Source organism: Primulina tabacum, chromosome 3, assembly GCF_025594145.1.
Source record: "Primulina tabacum isolate GXHZ01 chromosome 3, ASM2559414v2, whole genome shotgun sequence".
NCBI lineage: Eukaryota > Viridiplantae > Streptophyta > Magnoliopsida > Lamiales > Gesneriaceae > Primulina > Primulina tabacum.
In genome coordinates, this window is record NC_134552.1 from 1,450,639 (window position 1) to 1,466,913 (window position 16,275).

General features: G+C 33.6%; 2 protein-coding genes across 2 annotated transcripts; one reads left to right on the forward strand and one right to left on the reverse strand.

Moving 5' to 3' along the window:
* Positions 1–701: 701 nt before the first annotated feature.
* On the forward strand, positions 702–3,151 carry LOC142539212 (glucan endo-1,3-beta-glucosidase 14-like). The gene is made up of 3 exons (XM_075644498.1): positions 702–1,047; positions 1,761–2,791; positions 2,873–3,151. Exons 1-3 carry the CDS (start codon positions 996–998, stop codon positions 2,960–2,962), a joined length of 1,173 nt encoding a protein of 390 aa, XP_075500613.1. The 5' UTR covers positions 702–995; the 3' UTR covers positions 2,963–3,151.
* Positions 3,152–3,272: 121 nt separating this feature from the next.
* Positions 3,273–5,252, reverse strand: LOC142539213 (DNA polymerase II subunit B4). Its single transcript, XM_075644500.1, has 3 exons — positions 4,958–5,252; positions 4,520–4,638; positions 3,273–3,647 (listed from the first exon to the last, which is right to left on the reverse strand). Exons 1-3 carry the CDS (start codon positions 5,191–5,193, stop codon positions 3,493–3,495), a joined length of 510 nt encoding a protein of 169 aa, XP_075500615.1. The 5' UTR covers positions 5,194–5,252; the 3' UTR covers positions 3,273–3,492.
* Positions 5,253–16,275: the final 11,023 nt, after the last annotated feature.

The window sequence follows — 16,275 nt, forward strand, 5'->3', positions numbered from 1 at the left end:
CAGCAATAGCCCAAAAGACGTAGCATGATGTGTACGCCGACTTTTACACCAAATAATGCCACGTCAGAATTCGTGCTTTAGACTCAGCAACCTATGACTCGATGCTCTATTCTCCCTTCTTTTATCTTTAATAATAATTTTTTTAAAAAAATAGTTAATTATTTTACACAAAAATATGGTCATAAACTCGATTCCAACAATGACCCTCGAGGATTCACAAATCATCACAACAAAATAGCGTAGACGATTTGATTTCAAATATATAATTTGTATGTAATAATAACTCTTCTAATATCGTTTATTTTTGGATTATTTCAAATATATAATCAAATTTATATATTTAGTAGTATTTTTTATTGTGTTTTATTAATATACTCATATGAATTAAAATATCGGAAAACCTAAAATAATTACATATTTGAAATTACATTTTTGCTCGAATAACATGTTGTGTCTCAATATAATGAAAATGGTTTAAGTTCAAATTCGAGTTTGCTCTCTTCTCTCCACTTATAACAAAATATATATAATACTATAATTTATGATAATAATAATTTTCAAATAACAAATCACACTTACGTGTATTTTTATTATTATTATTATTATTATTATTAATTATTACACTGAGGGGGGATGCAGCAGAAATAGAAGTTGGCTAATATTTCCAGCTAAGTGTATTCTTCGTTCCGGCGAAGGTTCATTCATTTGGTTAGTTTGCAAATTCCAACGTAAATACAGAGAAACCAAGCCATTACGTACAGCTGCAAAATAGTTATGATATATATACACACACTACAAAACAACGGCAGCGAAACCGACCCAAATGAGTGCCGACTTGTAAATTCTTTTCTTCCAAGTCTTCCCATTGATTTGTTGATTTTTTGGGTTGATCACTCCCACGTCCCTTATATTAATTTTCACAGTTTGTTTTGTACTTAACGCGTATGCATACGATAAGAGACAGGCTGAGATTTTGGCGGAGTTAGCAGATTGCAATGGCCACCGCCACTCTTTTCTGGGTTCTTCTTCGTCTCCTAATCTTTTCAGGTTCTTTTCATCTCAGCTTTCAAGAAAAAGAAAAGCCTTTAACCTTATTCGATGTTCGTTCTTTTGTGTGTAATCCGGATATTAACTTGTTGCTTTTGTGCATGATATTGAAGAAAAATAAGTGGCTGGGTTTGACATTTTTACAAATTTTTTGGGCACTGATGAATTTTTGTTTCGTGTATTTGAATCGTTTATGCTTCCCTTGAACGGTATTTCTGAATATCCAATGTTCTGAGCCAACACAATGAAATGTAGGATGCAGGCTTGATAAGGAATTGATCGGATTATGAGACATAAGATTCTGTACATAACATTGAACTGATATTCATGCGTGTTAGTAGATATCTGAAACACGCTTTTACATTTGTTCTACATTTGATACACGATTTTGTTAGCCGCACACACTAGCTACTCTTCTGTACATATATGTTGGATCTGTACGAGAACAATTAATTTTTCCAGAAGTTGAGAAATAAAGTCAGCTTAGCTTCCTCTTTTTCTCCGCACTTTAACATGGTATCAGAGCGAAGTTGCCAGTAACACGGTGCAAGTTTTCTGTAAAACCTCGGGTTTACTACAGTTTAATTACAAACTCTTGGATATTTGAACTTTGAATTCAAGCTTAAAGATATTACTTCTTTGGTGTTATTGATAGGTTCTGTAAATTTTGTTTGCTTAAACTCTGTGTTTGAATCTCTTCTTTCTATGTTCAGATTCATTTCTTGGAAGCCACTGCCTCGGAGTAGGAATCAACTATGGCCAAATAGCCAACAATCTGCCATCCCCATCACATGTTGCTTATCTAATCAAATCTTTGAATGTAACGCGAGTGAAACTATATGATTCTGCTCCAAATGTACTATCAACGTTCGCGAACTCCAATGTTGAATTTGTCATCGGACTAGGAAACGAGTATCTGCAAATGGTGACCGATCCAATGCAGGCTCAAACTTGGATTCAACAGAATTTGCAATCATACATTTCACAAACCAAGATCAAGTGCATCAATGTGGGAAACGAAGTTCTTACCGGCAATGATACACAGTTAATGTCATATCTTCTGCCTGCAATGCAGACTGTGAACAACGCTCTTGCGAATCTTGGATTAGACGAGGAAATATACGTGACAACGGCTCATTCTTTTGGGGTTTTGGAGACTTCTTACCCACCTTCAGCTGGTTCATTTCGTCAAGATCTCGTCGAATATATACATAGTATCCTCAATTTCCATTCACAGACTGGGTCCCCATTTTTTATAAATGCGTATCCTTTCTTCGCTTATAAAGATAATCCTAGCGAAGTTTCACTTGACTATGTGCTTTTCAAGTCTAATCCTGGGACGACAGATCCTGGCACAAATTTGCGCTATGATAACATGTTGTACGCTCAAATTGACGCTGTTTATGCAGCAATCAATGCAGCTGGCTATACAAATATACAAGTTAAAGTCTCAGAGACAGGTTGGCCATCTAAAGGTGATCCAAACGAGTCTGGGGCGACACCAGAAAATGCTAGATTGTACAATGGTAACTTGCTTGAACGAATGGAACAAAATCAGGGAACACCAGCTAATCCATCAGAACCAGTAGATGTTTACTTCTTTGCGCTCTTTAACGAGGATTTGAAGCCTGGTCCAGCATCTGAGAGGAACTATGGATTGTATTATCCCGATGGAAATCCTGTGTATGATATTGGGTTTCAAGGTTATCTCCCAAGAATGGATTATTCATCTTCTACGAAAAATGTAAGGCAACTGCTGTTGTTTCGTTTATTAATTGCACGTTCCGTTTACCACATTTGACGACAATATTTTCTTGGTTTTCAGGTGGTTTCTTTGATTGAAGCTCTCTTCGTTCTCATTGCTTTCTTTACATCATTTCTAGTCGATGTTTCTTTCAGAATTTGGTGGGAATAGTGGTTGGATTCAGAAAAGGACGAGAGTATCTGAAACGAAAGTTCCATGTTTACTAGCATTTGGATATTAGATGAGAGATTCAGATCATTTTGTTGAATAGCTGTAGATTGTTTTATTAGATCATTCTGTCTGGGACAGTTAGAATATCACGTCGGAGGAGCATAGGCTCGACTTATCGGAATTTACAATTATATTTTGTTATACGTTTCGATCAAACAAACCAAAGCAACTTACCATGTTTCATTACATAATTTTACAAAGGTGCCGCCATTATCTTCATACACAACTTTTTTGTTCTATACCATGAAAATTGTTTAGGAATATGAAAAACTCTATTTATGTCTTATCCATAACACAATAATAAGCAATGCCACAAAATATCAGCAGTTACAAGCCTAACGCTAACAGGAATGCCCCACGACATTATACTATCCAACAAAGTAATCAACTGGGCGGAGAACAAGTTATCCAAGACTACATACTTTCTGAAACATAGTATAGAAAGTGATCAGAATTCGCAGCATGCTGGGTCAATCTGAATTATTCTCATCGTCATTGTTGTGGTCTTCCTGTTGTTTGCTTCCATCTCCGTTCTGCGAAGATTGCTCATTCTTTTTTGCCTTCTTGTTAGTATCCTTTGCCTTCGATGATCCGGATTTTCGTCCACTGTTTTTATGGCGGAACTCTGTCACAATATAATGACAGTACCAAGATGATTGTCACTAATCAGCTTATCAAATGGTAAACAGAAAAGAGTGGAGAAACTCATTCAATGCTCTTAGTTTTTTAAAATAGAAATTCAAGAATTTTATGATGCACTTGGTGCCAGCTTACTACTGTTGATCACTTGATCATCCTTTCCTTATTTTCTACTGATGGTTTGTTTTACTCCAGTTCTACTGAATCAACAAACAAACATTTTCTAAGAAGAAGGATGTATTATGCTATAAAAAAAGATACAAAGATGAAATCGGTCAGTTGCAGAATACATAGTGGGTAACTGGAACATCCGTGGGGAAGGAATGGGAACTATATGAATGTCACTAACCAGCACTAAATGGTAAAAATTGCATCTAAAGAAGCCCACACAATAAATAAAAAGAATCACTGTTTCAGAAGCACACGTGAATGAAATGCGGTGACCACCTGATGCTGCCATCTTATTTTGAAGAAATCTTGGGTATCAAAAACACAAAATCTCTTCCATCAAACACTGTTCTAACTCACCAGGCACTATAATATCCATGACTAGATGGCTCCTATGCCACTAGACTATAAATATAAATATCCATCTTTCTGATATACCAAGCCGAGTCTTTTGAAACCCAGGGAAGCACATAGTCCGTTACCTCACAAAATAAGGCTTAAAGCATGTATAGGCCCGAGAGACACGGAGTTCAATCAGATAATGAAGTAATTCAAGAAATGAAGCTGATAAAAGGTGATAATGTTCTCAACTTCGCTTCAAACTTCATTGACTAGCACGCAAGTAGCATGAACATCACACATTTCGAAAATGAGAAGATGCAAAAACAAGTTGAATGATGAAGTGCTAACCTTCAAGAGAAGCTCGGAGAGGGGCAATGAATTCAGTGAACTCTATCTCTTCTAGTGCCTTGAAAACATCTTCCGCACTAATTATTTGTCTCTTTGATTCCTTACATATGTCATTGGCACTTCATACATCAAGAAATAATGCATAATCAAAAAAGGGCCTAATTAAAATCAGAAATGATTCAAGACACGCAATCACAAAAATCCTCCAAAATTGAAACAGAAAATTTGACCCAAAAATTCCGAAAACACAATAATCTGATGATTAACAGCTCATTCGTGATCACCAAAAAAAATCCAAATGAAAGAATCTTCAAATAAACACCATCTTCTAAAATTCCAAACACGAAGAAACACATCTTCCACGTTAAACCCTAGCTAACATCACTACAAATTCCACAAAAAAAAATTAATCATCATCTGTAGCGCTCGAGCTCTTACGTAGCAGAGAGGTAGTGGATAAAAATACGAGCACTTTCCGAGAACGCTTGAAGAGAATCGCGAAGCACTGAGATTTCGGAATCTGCGGAGAGCTGTGATAGTTTATTCTTCACCAAACGGCGCACGATAGTCTTCGGCAGTTCCTCTACTTGAAAAAGCACCTTCTCCCTCTCCCTCTCCGTCTCCTTCTCCCTCTCCCTCTCCGTCTCCTTCTCCTTCTCCTTCTCCGTCTCCATTCTAGTTTCCCGGCAGCTGCGAAGCTTAACCTATACTCCCTCCGCAGTAAAGGAAGTAAACTTGATGGGCTTGAGAGAATGGTTTTTGTTGGCTCAAATTTCGAGGCCTATAACTGGGCCCAATTTACTATTGACCCAAATTATATTTTTTTAAATTAATTATATTTCTATTAAAATAAAAGAAATATCATAATTATAAAAATTAATAGATTTTATATTTAATTTTGAAAAGTGACATTTTCATAAGCAAATAATAACAAAATGACAAGAACCGTACGTTAATTTTACAAATGCAGTATTCCATAAATAAAAAAAAATCAAAGGGGAAAATGGAAAGAAGTTGATACAAACAAAGGCATGCAACCTTAATATAGTATTAGTGTGCCATGTATGTGTTGTGTATTTGTATATTATATTTTTAATTAATTCGATTTATATTAAAGTTGAAGATAACATAACAATTATAAAAATTAATTAGAGGTTTACTACAATTTTAAAAAGTGATGTTTTCATAAATAAATAGCCTGCAAAGGCCAAGACGGTAGTTGTCGGTTTGTACAATATTTTTATTAATAATTTGATTTATATTCAAATATGAGGTAATATCATATTTGTATATAGAAAGGAAGGATCATACTATAATTTGAATTGATTAAATTTATACTGGGTCATAGAATAATTCTATAAATTAATGAGAGATTTGTTGTGAAAAAGTAAAAATATACGGTAAAAAGTAAAAAATCTCGAACTCTCAAAATTTACCAAACTACACACTTTATAATATTTTTCTCTCTCAACTCAATTGTGGATTTCATCACAAATGGTGAGGCTATTTATAGAATTTCTTTACAAATAATCCAAAAATAAATTCATCATTACCTACATTATCACACACTAATTTTCAATATTTACAACTCTTATTTTCAACATTCAAATATTCAACACACGTGTTTTAAATATTAATTTTCAACACTCCTCCTTGTGATGATGATAATAATGATTGTTTTCATTACGTGTTTTTATACTGCCTCGTTAAAAACCTTACTAGGAAAAACCCATTGGGATAAAAACCATAGTAAGGGAAAAAGAGTGCAGTCACGTAAACTCCCCCTCATGTTGACACGAACAATTCTTCACAAATTTCATAGATTGCGCATCCCAATATTATATATGTGATTTCTGAATATTGTCGTAGGAAGTGCCTTTGTGAAGAGCTCTGATGAGTTTTTCACTTGATTGAATGTGATGAACATCAATATATTTATTCTTCTCAAGCTCCTTGGTGAATGCGAAGAACTTAGGAGGAATATGTTTAGTTCTGTCGTTTTTTTTGTATCATTCTTTCATTTGAGCAACACATGCAGCATTATCTTCATATAGTATCACATGCTTCTCGTCAAATAATAATCCACATGAGATTTGGATATGTTGGGTCATTGATTTAACAACACACATTCACGGCTTGCTTCATGTAGTGCAATAATCTCGGCATGATTTGATGAAGTTTTTATGAGTGTTTGTTTCTGTGAACGCCAAGAAATTGCAGTGCCTCCACAAGTAAATACATATCCAGTTTGGAAACGTGCCTTGTGTGGATCAGATAAGTATCCAGCATCAGCATAACCAATTATACTTGGATTAGCATTTTTTGAATACAAAAGTTCCAAGTCTGTCGTTCCTCGTAGATAACGGAATATATGTTTAATTCCGTTCCAGTGTCTCTTTGTTGGATATATGCTAAATCTTGCCAATAAATTTACGGCAAAAGATATATCAGGCCTTGTACAATTTGTAAGATATATAAGGGCACCGATAGCACTTAGATATGGTACTTCTGGACCAAGAATATCTTCATCATCTTCACATGGATGGAATAGATCATTTTCTATGTTTAATGATCTAACAACCATTGGAGTACTTGAAGGGTTTGATTTTTCCATATTAAAACGTTTAAGGATCTTTTCTGTCTAATTTGTCTGGTGAACAAACATTCCATATTCTTTTTGTTCAATTTGTAAACCCAGACAATACTTGGTTTTTCCAAGATCCTTCATTTCAAATTCTTCCTTCAAATATGACTCAACTTCTTGAATTTCCTTATTTGTTCCAATGATGTTTAAATCATCAACACATACAGCAATAATTACACCTCCGGATGTTGTTTTCTTAATGAAAACACAAGGGCATATTGAATTATTTACATATCTCATTTTCATCAAGTGATCACTTATCCGATTATACCACATTCGGCCGGATTGCTTTAACCCATATAATGATCTTTGTAATTTCACAGAATAACATTCTCTGGGTTTTGAACTTTGTGCTTCAAGAATCTTAAATCCTTCAGGGATTTTCATATATATATATATTACTATCAAGTGATCTATATAAGTAAGCTGTAACAACATCCATAAGACGCATTTCTAAATTTTCAGATACCGCCAAGCTAATCAAATACCGAAACGTAATTGCATCCATCACGGAAGAATACGTTTCTTCATAATCAATTCAAGGCCTTCGAGAAAAACCTTGTGCAACAAGTCGAGCTTTATATCTTACAATTTCATTTTTCTCATTTCGCTTTCGAATAAAAAAACTCATTTGTATCCAACAGGTTTTACACCTTCAGGTGTAAGGACTATAGGTCCAAAACATTACGTTTATTTAGCGAATCCAATTCAACCTAGATGACATCTTTCCATTTTATCCAATCCTGCCGATTTTTACATTCACCAAAAGATTTTGGTTCATGATCTTCATTATCATTTATGATGTCAATTGCCACATTATAAGAAAATATATCATCAATTTTTTCTATATCTTTTCGGTTCCATATTTTTCCAGTATTAATATAATTGATAGAGATTTCATGATTCTCGTCAGTTTGTGGTTCTGACAGAACATTTTTATCATCATGTGTTTCTTCAGGAACATCATTCTCTATTTTGTGATCATCATGTGTTTCTTCAGGAACATCATTCTCTATTTTGTGATCATCGTGTTTCTCTATGAATTTTCTTTTTCGATGATTTTTATCCTTGGAACCGACTGGTCTTCCACGCTTCAGGCGTTTTATGATATCATGAGTATTTTAAATTTGTTTCTTTGGAATTTCAATTCGAGCAGGAGCATTTACAACATGTATATATGATTTAGTTACCCCTTTACATCTGTAAATGCATCTGGTGTTTGATTTGCTATTCTTTGCAAGTGCACAATTTGCTGTACATCTTTTTCACATTGTTTTGTTCTTTGATCCAGATGTAACAATGATGATACATACCATGTAATTTTCTTTTCGATATGTTTCTTATCTCCCCCTAACATTGAGAAGATATCTTCATTAAAATGACAATCAGCAAAACGTGTTGTGAACACGTCACCTGTCTGAGGTTCAAGATATCGAATGATTGATAGACTATCATAACCGATATAAATTCCAATCTTTCTTTGAGGTCCCATTTTCTTTCATTGCGGTGGTGCAATAGGCACATGTACCATACATCCAAAAATTATCAGATGAGAAATGTCTGGTTCTTTACCAAATGCAAGCTGCAATGTGGAGTATTTGTGATATGCACTTGGTCTGATGCGAATTAATGAAGCAGCATGTAAAATTGCATGTCCCCATATAGAAATAGGGAGCTTTGTTTTCATAATCATTGGTCTAGCAATCATTTGCAGACGTTTAATCAATGATTCAGCCAATCCATTCTGTGTATGTACATGAGCAACAGGATGCTCAACAATGATTTCCATAGACATACAATAATCATTGAAAGTCTGGGAAGTAAATTCACCAGCATTATCAAGTCTAATTTTCTTGATCGTATAATAGGGAAATTGATTCCTCAATTTTATTATTTGAGCAAGTAATCTTGCAAATGCAACATTTCGAGTTGACAATAAACATACATGTGACCATCTGCTGGAGGCATCAATCAATACCATAAAGTATCTGAATGGTCCACATGGTGGATGAATTGGTCCACAAATATCACCCTAAATACGTTCAAGAAACATTTGTGATTCAGTTTGGATTTTGACTGGTGATGGTCTTATAATAAGTTTTCCAAGAGATCATGCTTTACATTGAAACTTATTATTCTGAAAGATCTTCTGGTCTTTCAGCGGATGACCATGTGTATTTTCTATAATTCTTCGCATCATTATTGAACAAGGATGTCCTAATCGATCATGCCAATTGGTTAATATTGAAAAATTATCAACTAACATGTTTGATTCAATGGGACTTATATGTGTATAATGCAATCCAGTAGGGAGCATTGATAGTTTTTCAATCACATATTTCTTTCCTGATTTATATGTGATAAGACACATATATTTCTCATTCCCTTCATTCATTGTTTGAGTATCATACCCATGGGAGTATATATCATTAAAACTCAACAAATTTCTTTTCGATTGTGGTGAATATAAAACATCATTGATTAAAAATTTTGTACCATTAGGTAACAAAAATTGTGCTTTACCACATCTTTTAATCAAGTCTACAGGACCTGATATTGTATTCACCATTGTTTTTGTTGGTTTTAGTTCCAAGAAATATCTTTTATCTCGGAGGATAGTGTGCGTTGTACCATATTGGGTATGCAAACTTCAGCTTTGTTCATAGCATTTTCCATGTTTGAACTTCAAAAAAATATGTAATGAAATAAAATTACTGACAATACATTTATAAAAATACAATACAATACATATGTAAAAAAATATAGCACACGATAAAACATTATCATACGGGTATATAAAATATTTTACATATTTATTCCACCAGCAAATTGATCATTGTCTGAGAAATCAATCAGAAAATCTCCGGCATCAAAATGAGTTGAATCACTCAAAGGTTCACTATGTTCAGTGAAGTTGGTCTCCTTTTCTTTCCCTTTTATTGATTCTTTATAAAGTTTACAAAGATGCTCAGGGGCTCGACAAATACGGGACCAATGTCCTGGAGTACCACATCTGAAACAAGAACTTTCAAATCTTTTTGAGTGATTCTCATTAACACTCATATTTTCATGATGCCTTTTCTGTGGATGGTTTGTGATACTCTTTTGAGATGAGTTATGGAAGTAACTATCTCAACTCATCTCGATTATTTTCAAAACCACGGCCGCGTCCACGACCACGACCTCGATTTCGTCCTCGACCAAAATCTTGTCTATAACTTTGATTTTGGTTTCCAGATTTAAATTCATTTTTGTTTACGACATTTACTTCAGGAAATGCTGTTGAACCAGTTGGTCGTGCCTGATGATTTCTCATTAACAGCTCATTATTCTTTTCCGTCACAAGGAGACAGGCGATAAGTTCAGAATATCTCGAAAATCCACGCACTCTATATTGTTGTTGTAGAGTTATATTCGATGCATGAAAAGTGGAAAATGTTTTTCAAGCATTTCCAATTCAGTAATCTCGTGTCCACAAAATTTCAATTGCGAGATTATTCTATACATCGCCGAGTTGTAATCACTGACTTTTTTAAAATCTTGGAATCTCAACATATTCCATTCATCTCGGGCGGTCGGAAGTATAACTTCCCTTATATGTTCGAATCTTTCTTTTAATCCCTTCCACAAAGCCATGTGATCTTTTTCAATTAGATATTCATATTTCAATCCATCGTCGAGATATCGACGCAAAAATATCATGCCTTTTGCCTTTTCTTGTGATGTCGATATGTCATTTCCTTTTATGGTCTCACTTAGACACAATGACTCAAGATGAATTTCTATATCGAGAGTCCATGGCATATAATTTTTTCCCGTAATATCAAGAACAATGAATTCGAGCTTTGTCAAGTTTGACTGGTGGTACTAAAAAAAATTACGGTGCATTTTATTAGTTAATGAATATTGCAATACAAAGTAATGGATAAACAACAAGTACAAGCATTCGTAAAAATAAAGAAAACACACGAAGAGGATATTCTCCGATAAATACAAGATTCGTGAGTATGATAACCAAAATAATTAAAAATAACCTTGAGAAAGTCATCTTCTTTTTTCTTCGAAAATTTAATGAAGAATAATTGTTTAGAGAAGAAGAGAAAGTTGGAGTGATTGAATGTGTTTGTGAGATCATATTTATAGGGCAAAAACTAGCCGTTTTGTTATCGTTTATGACCGTTGGTGTACAAAAAAACAAATGTATGTATTTGTATAATTTTATGGTAATAATATGATGTATATAATATTAGTCATGTTTAAATAATTATGTATATCATATCACATTATTATAATGAGGTGTCATAAGTTATTTTGTTTAAAAACCTTATAGGCTTTTATACTTGTCGTATCCCTTACCGGGAGTGTGGGATGTCGTCTTAACATCCTCACAGGATTTATAACAAGTTTTTGAAAAATTTATTTTTATTATATAATAACATTATATTATATATTAAATATATACACAATAAATAAACAGTAAAATAAATATTATTACTTTTGTTACTTTTTTCTTCTGTTTTGGAGGTTGGAAAATATGGAGGACCTTTAGAGCTTCGTGCTGATAACGTGTTGTGAAAAAGTAAAAATATACGGTAAAAAGTAAAAAATCTCAAACTCTCAAAATTTACCAAACTACACACTTTATAATATTTTTTCTCTCAACTCAATTGTGAATTTCATCACAAATGGTGAGGCTATTTATAGAATTTCTTTACAAATAATCCAAAAATAAATTCATCATTACCTACATCATCACACACTAATTTTCAATATTTACAACTCTTATTTTCAACATTCAAATATTCAACACACATGTTTTAAATATTAATTTTCAACAAGATTAAACTTTTGAATCAATTATATTAAAAAAGGGAAAAAAAACAAAATAGGCCACGACACCAAACATTTGTCTCTGTTATGCTTAGATGTAGGGATGGGCACAGGTCGGGTTTTTCGGGTTTCGGGTAGTTTGGATCGAGTACCCATTTTTTCGGGCATTATTTTCATTACCTGAACCCGATCCGATTCTGGACACCACCAGCTTTTCGGGTACCTGATAAGGTCCGGTTCGTGTAGGGGTCGGGTTTTTTTTCGACAAAATAACATTTTCTCATTTTGTGCCTATCAAATAATATATGACGAGAAAATAGGCTTATCAAAATAATATTGTCTCATGAATGTCTACAAAAGTTGAACACAAAATATTTATTTCAAAACTTAGAATGGGTATTATAATTAACAAACCTTTAAATCGAATATAAACTATTTAGATGCATATATAAGAAATTAACAACTCTAATCTTAAAATCCAACTTAGATCTTTACCAAAAAAAATCAGAATCAACTTCTTGTTTGACTTTCAAAATATCATCTGGAATGTTTCATCACCTACATAAAGATGTAAATTTATTAACAAAAAAATGAACATCATAAAACAAAAATAAAGTGTACCAATAATTCATGTTTTTCATCAATGCAGGAAACAAAATCCATAATATAAATAATAATAACATTCACATGCATAAACTTACAACATTGAATTGATTACAATTTTTTCATCTTTATCCTTGAATTAGTTATGATAATCAAACATCAATAATAGATGTATCAACACCCAATTTTGTCAACTCCGCAAAATAAACAAAGAAAATAAAATTTTAGTACTTCGAAATGTTGATATAGATATAAAGTAAATAAAATTAAATTAAAATACCTTTGTCAATCATTTCAACATCACACAAATCTTCCTTCATATTTATTGGTTTTGAATCACATCGAAACCAGTCTTGACCACAAATGAGAGATTGGACTATCTTGGGCGATAAATAACTCCTGAATACATCAAGTACACGCCCTTTGGTGCTAAAATCAGCTTCTGAAGCAACGATGGAAATTGGAATTGCCAATATATCTCGAGCCATTCGAGAAAGAATGGGAAACCTGAGACTATTATCTTTCTACCATTGCAATATATTAAAGTTCTTTCTCTCCTCCTCAACATCTTCAGCTAAATATTTCTCCAACTCAGACTTTATTACTTCACATTTTCCTCCACTCTTATACATATTGAATTCTTGATTCAATGACAATCTAATAGCCATTTCAGACTCATCGTCCGCCTCACACAAGCGTTTCTTAGACATATCTTGTCAGCCAAGGATGGAACTATTTGATGAAGAGCATAAACTTTTAGAAGTGTCTGGAAGTTTATTGGAATGCCTTAGTTTATAATCATCAAACAACTCGTAAAGGCCAAGTCTCACTTGTTCTTTCATGGTCTCATTTTTCCCAACACTGCCATACATTATATCAAAAGAAAATTCAACAAACTCCAATTTATGTCGTGGATCAAGAATCATAGCATAATATAAAATCATATTCATTTTCTCAATTTTTCCCAATACTTATCATACTTTTCTTTCATTCTTTTTTCCATCAAACTTAGTTCAAAGTCACCACTCTCCAACCATTGCTTAAGAAGCATGTCAACCTCACTAATTTCATGAAACATAATGTTCGATGTAACATACAAAGGACCAGAAATACGCAAAGTGAGTTTATAAAAATGTTTCAAAAATTTCAGCAAAAGCTTGGATCTTTCCCAATCATGCTCATTTGGAATCCCATCATATGGCTTTTTTTGAAAGATCAATTCGAAAAGCAAGATCGACTTCATCATACTCATCAAATGCTCTTTTAAGACATATTGTCGACTCTAACATTAAGTATGTTGAGTTCCATTTTGTGGACACATCAAGAGTCAACAACTTATTTGTTTCTAATTTTCAAGCTGAACACACACTTGAAATCTTTTGTACCTGGCTGGAGAACTCCGTATGTACCTAACATCTCCCCTAACACGCAAAATAGCTACATGCTCATCATTTTCTTTCAAACCATCATGCACAATGAGATAAATAATATGTGCAATACACCTTACATGAACATATTTCCCACCCAAAATATTGTTTCCTCGATTATCAAATTTCTTCTGCAAATAAACAATTGCCCCATCATTTGAAGATGCATTATCCACAGTGATAGAAAAATTGTACATATACTCCAATCAAGTAAACATATCTCAATACATTTTCATATTTCTTCACCTTTATAACCAGATATTGAACAAAAATTCAAAATTCTTTTATGTAAGTTCCAATTTACATCAACAAAATGAGCAGTAAAACACATGTAGTTAATTTTCTGAATAGATATCCACATATATGTGGTAATGCACATCCTTTGACAATTATCCTTTATGAACTTCTGTAATTTCACCTTTTCACTCAAATATGACTTGTAAATTTCTCTTGTTATTGTCATTCGTGATGGAATATCAAACATTGGACATGCAACAGACAAAAAATGTCTAAAACCAGAGTTTTCAACAGTCTTGAATGAGAGAGTTCATACCACAATCAACATGTAACATAATGCATCTCTAACTTTTTGTTGCTCAAATCTCCAGTTAACAAGAGGGGCCTCTTTATCCCATTTATGAATTGATTGAAACGAAAGTCTATTTTGATTTGTTTGAACCTCATCTGGTTTCTTCTAGCATGATTCATAATGGTTTTTAAGAGGTTTAGTGTCATGAACTTTTGGATCAGCTTTAATCTCTCTAGTACAATATTTGCATCTACTTTTTTGAACATTCTCATTTTCACAAAAGGAATCTTACAAAGTGTTCCCACCATTATGACCTAGACACAACAGCCCGAGTACGTTTTTTGGAATCACGTAATTTATCATCCTTCTTATCAACCTTATCATCAATGTTCATACTGACATCTTTGTATAAGTCACTTTGTGGTTGTATGTTTGGCGAAGAAAGAGTTTCAGATATTCCTCCAAATTCCATATATTGATAATTGATTAGTAGAATATTGCACTTTCTGGTTCCAAATTGTAGCCCACAAGATTCAATACATCGCTACATCAAACAAGAAAATCAAATTGTAAGTGACTAGGGGGAGGGAGGCAGCAGCTTGTCTAAGCAAAAATGTAATATTATGGTTCTTTGTAAAACTGGCCAGAGAAAATGGTTCTTTATTAGATTTAGTAGTACCCAGAAATTGTCGTAATATTATGTTCTTTTATATTACAGGAGAAATATCACAGCCATCATCAAACAAGATAATGATACATGTACTCGCCTTGGGAAGAACCTCGTTGCGATAGAAGAAGCAATAGGAGCCGACAAAAGAAAAACACTCACACACAAGAAATCATACATTCATCAACATGGTAAAGAAGACCGATTTTCAAAAGGAGCATTCACTTTTACTTCTCCATAGGAGGCGAGGCACCCACGTAAGTTAACGAAATAAGTTTTATTTAAAAAAAAACATACGCTTAGCCAGTAATGGCGATCAGTTTTTTAGCAAGGGGAGGCGGTGAGCTCAAAGCTAAAGGCGTAAAAAACAAAATAAAAATATCAGCATCAACACAATGACATCCCTAAAACAACAATGTTGCAGACTTTCAAGAATAGCAAACCAGCAACTGTAAAACACCGACCGAAGCCAAGATTCGAGCAAATCCAGTGTCGATTTCAACAGGTCTCCAAGAAACAGCGATGTAATTCGAATTGGTTCTCCGAAACTCCTGGGACTGCCACTCACAATCACATACCCTCGTTCTAAGTAAAGGTCAGTAATTGCGGTGCTTTGGAATGAGAAACGTACAGCTTTGGAAAAAAATGTAATAATTGATTTGCTGTGGTGCAACATTTTGCAAAATTGGTCTCCAATTTATTAAACTGGACCGGTCCAATTATAAACTCATATGATCAGTAATTCGGGTAGCAACTCTATATCCGAACCCGACTAGTTACCCGATTTTACCTGAAAATTACACCCAATCGGTTTCGGGTCGGGTGGAACCCGAAAAACCCGATCCGATTTCCCACCGTTACTTAGATGTAATAGATATTTTTATAGACAATTTATATTAACATAATTCCCAATCCACTTAATTCACAATTTCATGACTTACTGTAGCATAAAATATACTCTCTTCCTCCATATATATAGATTTATATATATTTTCACGTAGATTAATAAAATTGTTTAAAAAGTAAACTTACTAAACAATTTTTATTAAGTTAAAA

Coding starts and splice junctions, on each gene's coding strand:
- LOC142539212 (XM_075644498.1), top strand. CDS start 996: ATGGCCACCGCCACTCTTTTCTGGGTTCTTCTTCGTCTCCTAATCTTT. Junction 1,048..1,760: donor TCGTCTCCTAATCTTTTCAG/GTTCTTTTCATC, acceptor TTCTATGTTCAG/ATTCATTTCTTGGAAGCCAC. Junction 2,792..2,872: donor ATTCATCTTCTACGAAAAAT/GTAAGGCAACTG, acceptor CTTGGTTTTCAG/GTGGTTTCTTTGATTGAAGC.
- LOC142539213 (XM_075644500.1), bottom strand. CDS start 5,193: ATGGAGACGGAGAAGGAGAAGGAGAAGGAGACGGAGAGGGAGAGGGAG. Junction 4,639..4,957: donor ATCCACTACCTCTCTGCTAC/GTAAGAGCTCGA, acceptor TGATGTATGAAG/TGCCAATGACATATGTAAGG. Junction 3,648..4,519: donor TCTCCGAGCTTCTCTTGAAG/GTTAGCACTTCA, acceptor ATATTGTGACAG/AGTTCCGCCATAAAAACAGT.